The 13,200-nt window shown below is 47.5% G+C and overlaps 1 protein-coding gene across 3 annotated transcripts in view; it reads right to left on the minus strand.

The window, feature by feature from the left end:
* celsr3 (cadherin, EGF LAG seven-pass G-type receptor 3) overlaps window positions 1-12,782 on the minus strand; it is a 54,686-nt gene extending 41,904 nt beyond the window's left edge. For all 3 annotated transcript variants that reach the window (XR_006838164.1, XM_046343397.1, XM_046343395.1), the window contains exon 1: window positions 7,146-12,782. Coding sequence is in view for 2 of the 3 variants with exons in the window: in XM_046343397.1 (XP_046199353.1) it covers window positions 7,146-12,738 (5,593 nt within the window). In the remaining variant the exon portion in view is untranslated. The remainder of the gene's footprint in view (window positions 1-7,145) is intronic.
* Between the last annotated feature and the right edge of the window lie 418 nt (window positions 12,783-13,200).

Raw genomic sequence — 13,200 nt, forward strand, 5'->3', positions numbered from 1 at the left:
GAAAGGGCCTTCCCCAAACTGTTGCCACAAAGTTGGAAGCACAGAATTGTCTAGAATGTCAGCATTAAGATTTCCCTTCACTGGAACTAAGGGGCCTAGCTTGAACCATAAAAAACAGCCCCAGACCATTATTCCAACTCCACCAAACTTTAGAGTTGGAGCTATGCATTCCGGTAGGTAGGTGTTCTTCTGGCATCTGGCAAACCCAGATTTGTTATTTGGACTGCCAGATGGTGAAGCGTGATTCATCACTCCTCTTTCCACTGCTCCAGAGTACAATTGTGGTAAGCTTTACACCACTCCAGTCGATGCTTGGCATAGCTCATGGTGATCTTCGGCTTATGTGCGGCTGCTCAGCTATGGAAACCCATTTCATGAAGCTCCCGACAAACAGTTCTTGTGCTGATGTTGCTTCCAGAGTCAGTTTGGAACTCAGTAGTGAGTGTTGCAACCGAGGGCAGACCATTTATACACGATCCGCGCTTCAGCACTCGGCGGTCCTGTTCTGTGAGCTTTTGTGGCCTACCTACTAAGCCGTTGTTGCTCCTAGACGATACCAGCAGAAAGGGCAGACATTTAACGAACTGACTGAGATTTTCAGTAAGGTCATTCTACTGCAAGTGTTTGTCTATGGAGACTACATGGCTGTGTTCTCGATGTTATACATTTTATACACAGCAACAGGTGTGGCTAAAAGAGCCAAATCCACTCATTTGAAGGGGTGTCCACATACTTTTGTGTACATTGTGTCGTTGACAACTACTGTATGTACAGTATATAATGAGAAATGACTCATTGACAGACAAACACACAAACCCACACACAGAATCTGCCTGAACACTCCCTACAGGATGTATTTATGTGTGTTGAATAAGTAAAGGATGATGCTAACAGAGGAAAGAGAGGGGGTATTGAACCCTCCTGTCTCTTGTGTTTAATAATGGGCATTACAGATAGATTATATAATGGGGAAATCCTAGAACTGGAGCAGGAAGAGAAGGGTCTCTTTACGGACACTGTAAACTGTGTGAACTCTTGCCATCCCATGCATGACCAGTGAAGAACACAATTATGTAAGTTGGACGGTAAACAAAAGTGTACGGCGCACATTTTAAAACCCCCTAGAGTTAATCTAAGTAACATCATAAAAAAGGATCCCCATCAAACTCCGTCAGTTTAAGCTAGAAATATCTGTTGTTTAGCATTGAATGAGTCTCAATCCACCGCATCCACCTGTGTTACACTTCCGCATCTGAGGTGAAAGGTGACAGAACTAGAGTGGTGTTTGTCAGACCATGAGACATCCCCGAAAAATCGGTCTTCTCACTAAAAAGTCTGTAGCGCCCGAAACGGTTTGAAATACTAACTATTATAACCACTCCATGGGGGAAAAGTGTTAGGGGACTAGTCTAAAATTGGTTCTGTCGATGTGCCTAGCATGTCTACCTCATTTCTACCGGCATGTCACCTGTGCAACTATAAGAGAAAATATTCTAGATCACCTTTACTCCACACACAGAGAGGAATTCAAAGCTCTCCCTCGCCCTCCATTTGGCAAATCGGACCATAATTATATCCTCCTGATTCCTGCTTACATCACAAACTCAAACAGGAAGTACCCGTGACACTCCCAATACGGAAGTGGTCCGATGAATTGGGATGCAAAGCTACGGGACTGTTTCGCTAGCACAGACTGGAACATGTTCCGGGATTCATCCGATGGCATTGAGGAGTTGATCACATTTCCGGCTTCATTAATAAGTGCATCGACAACGTCGTCCCCACAGTGACATACGTACGTGCGTACACATCCCAACCAGAAGCAAGGATTACAGGCAACATTACAGGCTAGAGCTGCCACTTTCAATGGGAGGGACACTAACCCGGACCCTTATAAGAAATCCTGCTACGCCCTCTGACGTCATCAAACAGGACTAAGATCGAATCCTACAACAATGGTTCTGAAACTCGTCGGATGTGGTAGGGCTTGGACAAAAGGAACACCTGCGTGAGAATGCTGACTACAGCTCAGCGTTCAACACCATAGTGCCCTCCAAGCTCGTCACTCAGTTAAGGTCCCTGGGACTGAACACCTCCCTCTGCAACTGGATCCTGGACTTCCTGACGGGCCGCCCCCAGGTGGTGAGGCTAGGCAACAACACATTTGCCACGATGACCCTCAACACTGGGGGCCCCTCAGGGTTGCATGCTTAGTCCCCTCCTGTATTCCCTGTTCACCCGCGACTGTGTGGCTGCGAAGGACTTCAAAACCATCATAAAGTTTGCCGAGAGACAACGGTGGTAGGCCCGATAACCGACAACAATGAGACAGCCTATAGGGAGGAGGTCAGTAAAACAAATGAGCTTATCGTGGACTAGAGGAAACGGGTTGCCGAACACATCCCCATTCACATCGATGGGTCTGTAGTAGAGCGGGTGGAGAGCTTAAAGTTCCTTGGTGTCCACATCACTAAAGATCTATCATGGTTCAAACACACCAACACAGTCATGAAGAGGGCACCACACCTCTTCCCCCTCAGGAGACTGAAAAGATTTGGCATGGGCCCCCTTATCCTCAAAGCGTTCTACAGCTGCACCCTCGAGAGCATCTTGACTGGCTGCATCGCCGTTTGGTACGGCAACTGCTTGGCATCCGACCGCAAGGTGCTACAAAGGGTAGTGCTTATGGCCTAGTATATCACTGCGGCCGAGCTCTCTGCCATCCACGACCTCTATACCAGGCGGTGTCAGAGGAAGGCCCAAAAAATTGTTAAAGACTCCAACCACCCAAGCCACAGACTGTTCTCTCTTCTACCGCACAGCAAGCGGTACCAGTGCACCAAGTCTGGAACCAACAGAACCGTGAACAGCTTCTACCCACAAGCAATAAGACTACTAAACAAGATGGCTAAATAGGTCATCAAATGGCTACCCGGATATCTGCACTGACCCTTTTTTGCACGAACACACTAACTCTTTTGCACATATGAGGCTGCTACTGTCTATGATCTATCCTGTTACCTAGTCACTTTAACCCTACCTATATGTACAGTACATAGCTACCTCAATTACCTCGTACCCCTGCATGTCGACTCGGTACTGGTACTCCCTGTATATAGTCATGCTATTTTCTACTCCCTGTATATAGTCATGCTATTTTATACTCCCTGTATATAGTCATGCTATTTTATACTCCCTATGTATAGCCATGTTATTTTATACTCCCTGTATATAGTCATGTTATTTTATACTCCCTATGTATAGCCATGTTATTTTATACTCCCTGTATATAGTCATGCTATTTTATACTCCCTGTATATAGTCATGCTATTTTATACTCCCTATGTATAGCCATGTTATTTTATACTCCCTATGTATAGCCATGTTATTTTATACTCCCTATGTATAGCCATGTTATTTTATACTCTATGTATAGCCTGTATATAGTCATGCTATTTTCTACTCCCTGTTATTTTATATAGTCATGCTATTTTATACTGCCTGTTATTTTATATAGTCATGTTATTTTATACTCCCTATGTATAGCCATGTTATTTTATACTCCCTGTATATAGTCATGTTATTTTATACTCCCTATGTATAGCCATGTTATTTTATACTCCCTATGTATAGTCATGTTATTTTATACTCCCTATGTATAGCCATGTTATTTTATACTCCTATGTATAGCCATGTTATTTTATACTCCCCCTATGTATAGCCATGTTATTTTATACTCCCTATGTATAGCCATGTTATTTTATACTCCCTATGTATAGCCATGTTATTTTATACTCCCTATGTATAGCCATGTTATTTTATACTAGCCATGTTATTTTATACCTATGTATAGCCATGTTATTTTATACTCTCTATGTATAGCCATGTTATTTTATACTCCCTATGTATAGCCATGTTATTTTATATGTTATTTTATCCCTATGTATAGCCATGTTATTTTATACTCCCTATGTATAGCCATGTTATTTTATACTAGCCATGTTATTTTATACTATGTATAGCCATGTTATTTTATACTCCCTATGTATAGCCATGTTATTTTATACTCCCTATGTATAGCCATGTTATTTTATACTCTCTATGTATAGCCATGTTATTTTATACTCCCTATGTATAGCCATGTTATTTTATACTAGCCCCTATGTATAGCCATGTTATTTTATACTCCCTATGTATAGCCATGTTATTTTATACTCCCTATGTATAGCCATGTTATTTTATACTCCCTATGTATAGCCATGTTATTTTATACTCTCTATGTATAGCCATGTTATTTTATACTCCCTATGTATAGCCATGTTATTTTATACTCCCTATGTATAGCCATGTTATTTTATACTCCCTATGTATAGCCATGTTATTTTATACTCCCTATGTATAGCCATGTTATTTTATACTCCCTATGTATAGCCATGTTATTTTATACTCCCTATGTATAGCCATGTTATTTTATACTAGCCCCTATGTATAGCCATGTTATTTTATACTCCCTATGTATAGCCATGTTATTTTATACTCCCTATGTATAGCCATGTTATTTTATACTCCCTATGTATAGCCATGTTATTTTATACTCCCTATGTATAGCCATGTTATTTTATACTCCCTATGTATAGCCATGTTATTTTATACTCCCTATGTATAGCCATGTTATTTTATACTCCCTATGTATAGCCATGTTATTTTATACTCTCTATGTATAGCCATGTTATTTTATACTCCCTATGTATAGCCATGTTATTTTATACTCCCTATGTATAGCCATGTTATTTTATACTCCCTATGTATAGCCATGTTATTTTATACTCCCTATGTATAGCCATGTTATTTTATACTCCCTATGTATAGCCATGTTATTTTATACTCCTATGTATAGCCATGTTATTTTATACTCCCTATGTATAGCCATGTTATTTTATATTTTATGTTACTCTCCCTATGTATAGCCATGTTATTTTATACTCCCTATGTATAGCCATGTTATTTTATACTCCTATGTATAGCCATGTTATTTTATACTCTCTATGTATAGCCCCTATGTATAGCCATGTTATTTTATACTCCCTATGTATAGCCATGTTATTTTATACTCCCTATGTATAGCCATGTTATTTTATACTAGCCATGTTATTTTATACCTATGTATAGCCATGTTATTTTATACTCCCTATGTATAGCCATGTTATTTTATACTCCCTATGTATAGCCATGTTATTTTATACTCCCTATGTATAGCCATGTTATTTTATACTCCCTATGTATAGCCATGTTATTTTATACTCCCTATGTATAGCCATGTTATTTTATACTCCCTATGTATAGCCATGTTATTTTATACTCCCTATGTATAGCCATGTTATTTTATATACCCTATGTATAGCCATGTTATTTTATACTCCCTATGTATAGCCATGTTATTTTATACTCCCTATGTATAGCCATGTTATTTTATACTCCCTATGTATAGCCATGTTATTTTATACTCCTATGTATAGCCATGTTATTTTATACTCCTATGTATAGCCATGTTATTTTATACATGTTATTTTATACTCCTATGTATAGCCATGTTATTTTATACTCCCTATGTATAGCCATGTTATTTTATACTCCCTATGTATAGCCATGTTATTTTATACTATGTATAGCCCCTATGTATAGCCATGTTATTTTATACTCTCTATGTATAGCCATGTTATTTTATACTCCCTATGTATAGCCATGTTATTTTTATTTTATTTTACTACCCTATGTATAGCCATGTTATTTTATACTCCCTATGTATAGTCATGCTATTTTATACTCCCTATGTATAGCCATGTTATTTTATACTCCCTATGTATAGCCATGTTATTTTATACTCCCTATGTATAGCCATGTTATTTTTACTCATTATTCCCATTCGTTATTCACTGTGTATTTATTCCTCATTTCACTATTTCTATTTTCTATCTTAACTTTAACTTGGACCATAAGTAAGTAAGTGTTCTACTATTAGTCTACACCTGTTGTCTACGAAGAATGTGACAAATACAACTGATTTAATGCTCATTTGCCTTTCCTCTCCACAGCTTTCTGTCTACACCCATATGTACTGTGCAGACACACACAAACACAGATACACATGCAAGCACTCGCGCACGCACACACACAAAAGAGGGGAAGTGGTGTTGTGTGTTGGTGCCCCAGGGAAGGAAAGACAGACAGATGGATGGAGACAGATATCAGATGAGTACAGGCCTGGCCGGCTGTCCTGCTGGGATCTTAGACCGACTATATTACATCTTAATCTCCCCTCTCTCTAGTCTCAGTAAAGAGCAGAGAGATCGAGAGAGAGAGAGAGAGAGAGAGAGCATGAGAGCCAAAGAGAGAGAGAGTGAATGAGAGAGAGAGAGTCAGAGAGAGAGAGACAGTGAGCGTGTGAGAGAGAGAGAGAGAGAGAGAGAGAGAGAGAGAGAGAGAGAGAGAGAGAGAGAGAGAGAGAGAGAGAGAGAGACAGTGAGAGAGAGAGAGAGAGAGAGAGAGAGAGAGAGAGAGAGAGAGAGAGAGAGAGAGAGAGAGAGAGAGAGAGAGAGAGAGAGAGAGAGAGAGAGAGAGAGAGAGAGAGAGAGAGAGAGAGAGAGAGAGAGAGATTGCGAAGGGGAGAATAGAGGGGAGGCTGACTGTATTTAATTATAATCTCATAACACTCCAGTCCTAGAGGAGAGGAGTCGGCTGAGAGAGGCTGGATAAAAGCTCTGTAAATAGACCAGCAGGTCACAAAAAAACACTGGCCATATAAAAGCTCTTTAACAAACTAAAAAAAATGCTTGACTGTTGTACAGTAAAATAAATCATAAACCATCCTTACCAGGAAGTTTATCATTGCATGCCCCTCGTCGCCTATTTCATTTAATTCACAAAAATAACATAAATCATGGATCAAGAGCCTAAGTATCTCAAATACCCCTCATTCGCATTTTCTGACAGGCCCTTCCCACACTCTCTCTCTCAGACACACACACAAACCAACCCCCACCCTCTCTTCCCCCCACACACACAAACCAACACCATCTCTTTCACACACATCTCTCTCTCCCCCTCCCTCTCACACATCCAGCCACACTTATCCCTCTGTCTCTCACCTGTGACAGTGATGAGCATGGGGGCCACCAAGGCTCTGTTGTTGTCCAGCTTGCGGCTCAGCCGGATCTCTCCACTGCTGTGGTTGAGCAGCAGCAGGTGTAGGTCGTTTCCCCGGGCAATGGAGTAGTACAGGTGGTCTGACACATCAGGGTCGTGGGCCGGGACCCGGCCGATCACGTCGCTGGGGAAACTATTGGAGCGGTTGGACACAAAGTTGTTGAAGACGATCTGGAAGTCCTGGAGTTGGGGCCGGTTGTCGTTCTGGTCCACCAGCCGGATGCGCACCGTGGCTCGGCTCACCAGGGGGGCTGAGGTGGCCTGGACCACGATCACGTACTCAGAGCGGGCCTCGTAGTCCAGGTCGATGAGGGAGGTGAGCTCCCCGGAGAAGATGTCCATCTGGAAGATCTCAGGGATGTTGCCTTCTACGATTTGATACATGATCTGGGCGTTGGTCCCCTCGTCTGGGTCTGTGGCTGTGATCTGGGCCACCACCGACCCCACAGCGCTGTTCTCCTTCACCAGAACCTCAAAGTCGTCTGCCGGGAAGACAGGAGCGTTGTCGTTGACGTCGAGAACCGTCACCTGGATGTGGACGGGCGTCCGCTGGGGAGGCACACCGCGGTCCACGGCGTACGCCGTCAGCTCATAGAATGGAACACTCTCGCGGTCCAGACGACGGACCGTGCGTACGATGCCCGATGTGGGCTCGATGGTGAAGTCTCCGTCACCGTCCTCCCCATTCTGGAAGGTGTACTGGACGCGGCCGTTGGCGTGGGCATCTCGGTCCATTGCGGATATCTGTAGGACACTAGTGAAGGGTGGGGCGTCTTCACTGACGGTGCCCTGGTACCTGGGGCTGAGGAACTGCGGTGCGTTGTCGTTCACATCGTTCACATTCACCTCTACATAGGTGGTGTCAGACTTCTGTGGGATGCCGTTGTCCCGGGCGGTGATGGCCAGAGTGTAGGTCATCTGGTCTTCGTAGTCCAGCTCGGCTTGCAGGGTGATGGCTCCACTGGACGGGTCAATGCGGAACTGGGGGATGTTGTCTTCCAGGAAGTAGGTGATGCGAGAGTTTTCGCCAACGTCATCATCCGTGGCGCTGATGACCACAACCGTGCTGCCCGGGGGGCGGTCCTCGTTCACGGTCACAGAGTAGTGAGCACTCTGGAACACGGGCCGGTGTGTGTTGGCGTCCGTGATGTTGACGTGGACCTGGCATGTGTCATGTAGCGTGCGGTCGGAAGCCGTCACAGTCAGAACGTATCGGCGCTCCTGTTTGTAGTCGAGCGGCAGTGCTAGAGAGACCAGCCCCGACCCCCCGGCTGTGCTTATGGCAAAGCGGTTACGCGTGTTGCCCCCTGTGATCTGATAGGTGACCGCACTGTTGACATCACGGTCGACCGCGGTCACAATGACCACACTGGTGCCCACAGCTGCGTCCTCGTTGAGCCTCACAAAGTACTCTTTCTGCAGGAACTCTGGCCTGTTGTCGTTGACGTCCATCACTGTTATAGTCACGCTGGCTGTGGCAGAGAGAGGTGGGACGCCATAGTCTCTGGCCTCCACCCCAAAGAAGAAGTGTTCCACAGACTCCCGGTCGAGAGACGAACTGACCGTCACCCAGCCGGTGGCGGAGTTAATGACGAAGGGCGTGTCAGGGCTGGTGCCAGTCAGCCGGTACTCCAGACGGGCGTTGTCCCCAGAGTCGGTGTCGATGGCCTGGATATGGAGGATGGAGCTGCCCACGGGGGCGCTCTCCAGCACTGACGCCTGGAACGGCGTGGACACGAAGATGGGAGGGTTGTCGTTGACGTCGGTCACCTGCACGCTGATAATACCTGTGTTATTGGAGAGGGGCGGCCGGCCATTGTCCTGGGCTCGTACCCTCAGAGTGTACTCCCTCTCTGCCTCAAAGTCCAGAGGGGCAACTACCTGGATCTCCCCCGTCACACTGTCGATGGAGAACTGGCCCCGGCTGTTCCCACTGATGATGTTGTAGTGGACGGCCGCGTTGCTATCCTTATCATGGTCCGTAGCGCTCACCCTCAGGATCTCCGAGTGGGGCCGGACGTCCTCCCTGACCGCCACCACATAGCGCTTCTCGCTGAACTGGGGCACGTTGTCGTTCTCGTCCAGCACCGTGATGGAGACCTTAACAATGGCCGAGCGTGGCCCGGGCTCCCTTCCCTGGTCGCTGGCCTCCACGTGGAGGGTGTAGCGCTCGTTGGTTTCCCGGTCGACCACGCCCCGCGTGGTAATCAGCCCTGAGCGGGGGTCGATCTCAAATGCGGCCCGGGCCGCAGCAGCAGTGTCTCCTATGAAGCGGTAGCGGATGTTGGCGTTGGACGGGGCATCCAGGTCAGTGGCTCGGAGCTGCAGGATGGGGTAGCCCTCCTCCACGTTCTCCCGGATGGTCTCCCGGTACTCTGTGTGCTCAAAGATAGGCGAGTGGTCATTGCGGTCGGCCACAGTGATTGCCACCATGGTGGTGCCAGAGAGGCGTGGAGAGCCGTGGTCTGACGCCGTGACCCGGAAGTAATGCAGGTCCATGTGCTCCCTGTCCAGCACCTGGGAGGTGGTGATGAGGCCCGTGTCGGGGTCGATGTGGAAGTAGTCCGTGGATCTGCTGTTCATGAGAGGGGCCATGGTGTAGCTGAGCCTGCCTGCTTCACCTGCGTCTGGGTCGGTGGCTGACATGGGTATGACTGAGGTGCCTGGGGGCTGGTTTTCTGGAACCTGGACCTGGAAGTTATACTGGGAGAAGTGAGGGTGTCTGTTGGCAGCTCGGCGAGCGCGCCCCACCACCAAAACCTCTTTCCCTCTGTCCTCCTCACCTTCATCTTCCACGGTCTGCCTTCCCAAGCTTCTCTCTCCCCTTGACCTGTGCCTTTCCTCCTCGTCTTCCTGTGTGCTTTCAGCCCCCTGCCACACTTTCTTCCCCTCCTCTTCTCCTCCTTCACCACTCTGTGTCTGTGTGAGGCTGGCCCTCTCCTGACCTTTCTCTCTCTCTCCCTCTGCTTCTACAGTCTCATCTGTCTGGGCTGTGGCTCTCTTTGTTATTCCCTCTGACTCCCACTCCTCCACCTCCTCCCTCCGTGCCTCTCTGGCCTGTCTCTCTCCCTCCCCCACCTGTAATTTGCCTCCCCCAGACCCCTCCTCAACCTCGCCATCCATATGCCTTTCTGGCTGACTGACACCTTCCTGTTGTAATGGCACCAGTTTACCTGCTTTTAATTGCGGGCGAGTGCCCCCCTGGACATTAGTTAAGCTGTCGCCTGAGCTGCTGTCAACACACGCAGTGTAGAGCAATTCTTCAGGGACCAAGCCCAGCTGTGTCTGTGAGCATAGTCCACTCAGATCCACTGGCTCCTGTCTACTATTGGCACCATTTATTTCATAATTCATCTGAACACGCTCCTCTTTGTTTTCCTTGTTGTTGTTATTGTGGTTCTGGTTCTGGTTGTAATTTCTGATATTGTTATTATTGTTGACGTTGTGAACATTCTCCCCAATAAATGGCAGAAAGTGGTGAGCCGAATATACCTGTTTAATTGGAGAAATCTGGGTAGAGGTTTTGATGGGTGCTGTCCATTGTGCCTGTGGTGCTGATCCTATGTGAAAGGGAGGGGGTGTGTAGAGGAGGCTAGTCCGTGGCTGGGAATGTGAGTCTGAGTCACTATCCCGTTCAGTTAGATTGAGCGCCATGGAGAATGAGAAGGGGTTTGCGATAACGAGATCCCTGTGAGTGACACCAGACTTAATTACACCAGCGTGTACCGAGGCTGCTATAGTGAGAGCGGTGATGGAAGAAAATATAGGGGTGACGATAGCTGACTCATTGTGAGCTGGCTCAGACTGAGGATGAGGAACATTGGCTCGAGCAGCCGATTCTGCTGCCTGTATTTCGTCATGGAATGAGGAAAATGAGCTAGTAGAATTTCTGTTTTTATAACCGGTTCCGTTAGATGGCAAACATAGACTATCCGTGATATTTGTGGTGGGGGGAAATTGAATGTCGAGATTACTCACTTCTATGCTTCCCCTGGGACCTATAACGTTGGCTGAAAGTCCTCCCCCCACATCCATCCGCTGCAAACGACAACACCTCGTTCCGAGGAGAGACCCCCAGGGTAACCCCTTACTCTCTACAAGGGGTTGAGCGCTCTGTTCTCGGCCAGTCAACACTGCTATTCTCTGTGGCGGAGCAGCCGGCTCCTTAAGCTTGGTTGTTAGATAAACAGAGGCCAAATCATTATCCAAATCATTTTTGTTCACGTGTTTGTTACCTTGTGCCATCCATCCCTCCCTCCTCCTGCCCAGAACCATGGCATGCCCAGGACTGGGGCTGGCGTGGAGCCTGTCTCGGGTATGCCTGAAATAACAACCTGTGAGGGCCATGGCCCATTCAGTAATCCCGGGTGACTGGTAACATCTGGCTGCGCTGCCTGCGGTGGCTGAGGTGAGATAGCATGGGCAGGGGCCTTGCATCACGCTCCTCCCCGTTCTCCCAATGGCTTTAGTAAACGAACGATTACAACCATCACTGGTGAGATCGATAACATTGTGACTACTTAAATGAGAACAAGCACCGGTGGCCACCTCGCCGGCGTCCAACGCATTATTGCCCAAATGAGAGTGAGGAGGGACCCATGGCTGCTGTCCAGGTGGTTGCTTAGCTGTAGATATTTGCTGTGTTGGGGGAAGTGGCCGGTGAAGGGTCCTTGTACACCTTTCAGAAGCCCCTCGAACGTCTTTAGCAATCTCCGACGACTCGCTTTCAGGTCCCTGGTGTTGGCCGCGCACAAAGACTCTCCCTGTGTCGGGTTTGGCGGGCGGCAGAGAGGGTGGTGACCGCGCGCAATCTCTAGTCCTTTGTATATACCGCTTTTTGGCCTTTTGAACCCACGAACAGAAAACAGGTGAAACAACGCCCCTCTCCTCACCGCTGCTCCTGCTCCTACCTGCAGGTTGGGGGTGCCTGACTCCATTCCACGGCCCCCTCGCACCTCCTTCTTCGGTGCACAACGGTTCAAAAGGGTCTCCGTGCGCCCCCTGCCATACAAAAGGACTCCACACCGGGAATGCTGGTTCCGATTGGAGCCGTCCCGATGGGAGACGTTGTAACGTACACCTGGGGCAGATCACAGAACCACTGCTGCTCGCCAAGACCCCAGCTTCCCTTGGATGGCTCGGTGTCTCAGGGCAGGGTCCCGGGCTCCAACGACAGGTCCCTGCTAACTTCCCCGGGTTAACCGCGAACAAAGGGCTGAGGAGCAGGTGGAGAAGAAGTGGTGAGAGCAGGCTGGAACCCAGTAGCAGTGCAGCCATTAGTCTGGTAAGATCCTTTCTCCTTCCCCCTTTCTCCCTCTCACCACTCTCTCTTTCTCTCTCCCTCTCTCTCGCTCTCTTCCTAGTGCGTCTCTCTCTCTTCCGTCGCCGGCTAGGTAGCCAGCTCCAGCGGCACCGCCCGACACCTTCCCCCGTGCTCCCCCGTCTCTCCGTGGGCCCGGGAAGTTGGCATTTACTCGCTGTGTTCGGTAGAACTCGGTCTGTCGGCGTCAGGGGTGCAGCAACTCTCCCTTTCATTCATATCCAACATGGCTCTCAGCAGACCCTGGTGGTACTATCCATCCTCGCGTTACGCTCTCCTCCTCTCAACACCCCTCCCCCTCGCTGCTTTCTTCCTCCGCCTCCCTGGTTTATTCCAGCTCGCAGGGCTGTTAAACCACCGTATCCGCCATAGCCACAACTGGATGGCGACTCGGAACTATATCTCACTCGCATTCATATTTTAGTAAACCCATCTAAATCCATTCAATTGTATGTAGGCTATAGCGGAACATAGTAGCAATGAAGCATATGAAACCTAATGGCATTTTTGGTAATAATTATAAACATGTAAGCTTCATTAAATATTCAATTATAACACAGGGGGCACTTTAAATTATATTTATTATTGCACATTTTCTGTCACTTGTAGCCTGATACATTTCAAAGACAGTTAGGCCCATGTTATATAGCCTACAAAAAGGAATTGAGCCTCTCCAT

The sequence above is a fragment of the Oncorhynchus gorbuscha genome, linkage group LG03 (assembly GCF_021184085.1).
Source record: "Oncorhynchus gorbuscha isolate QuinsamMale2020 ecotype Even-year linkage group LG03, OgorEven_v1.0, whole genome shotgun sequence".
Lineage (NCBI taxonomy): Eukaryota > Metazoa > Chordata > Actinopteri > Salmoniformes > Salmonidae > Oncorhynchus > Oncorhynchus gorbuscha.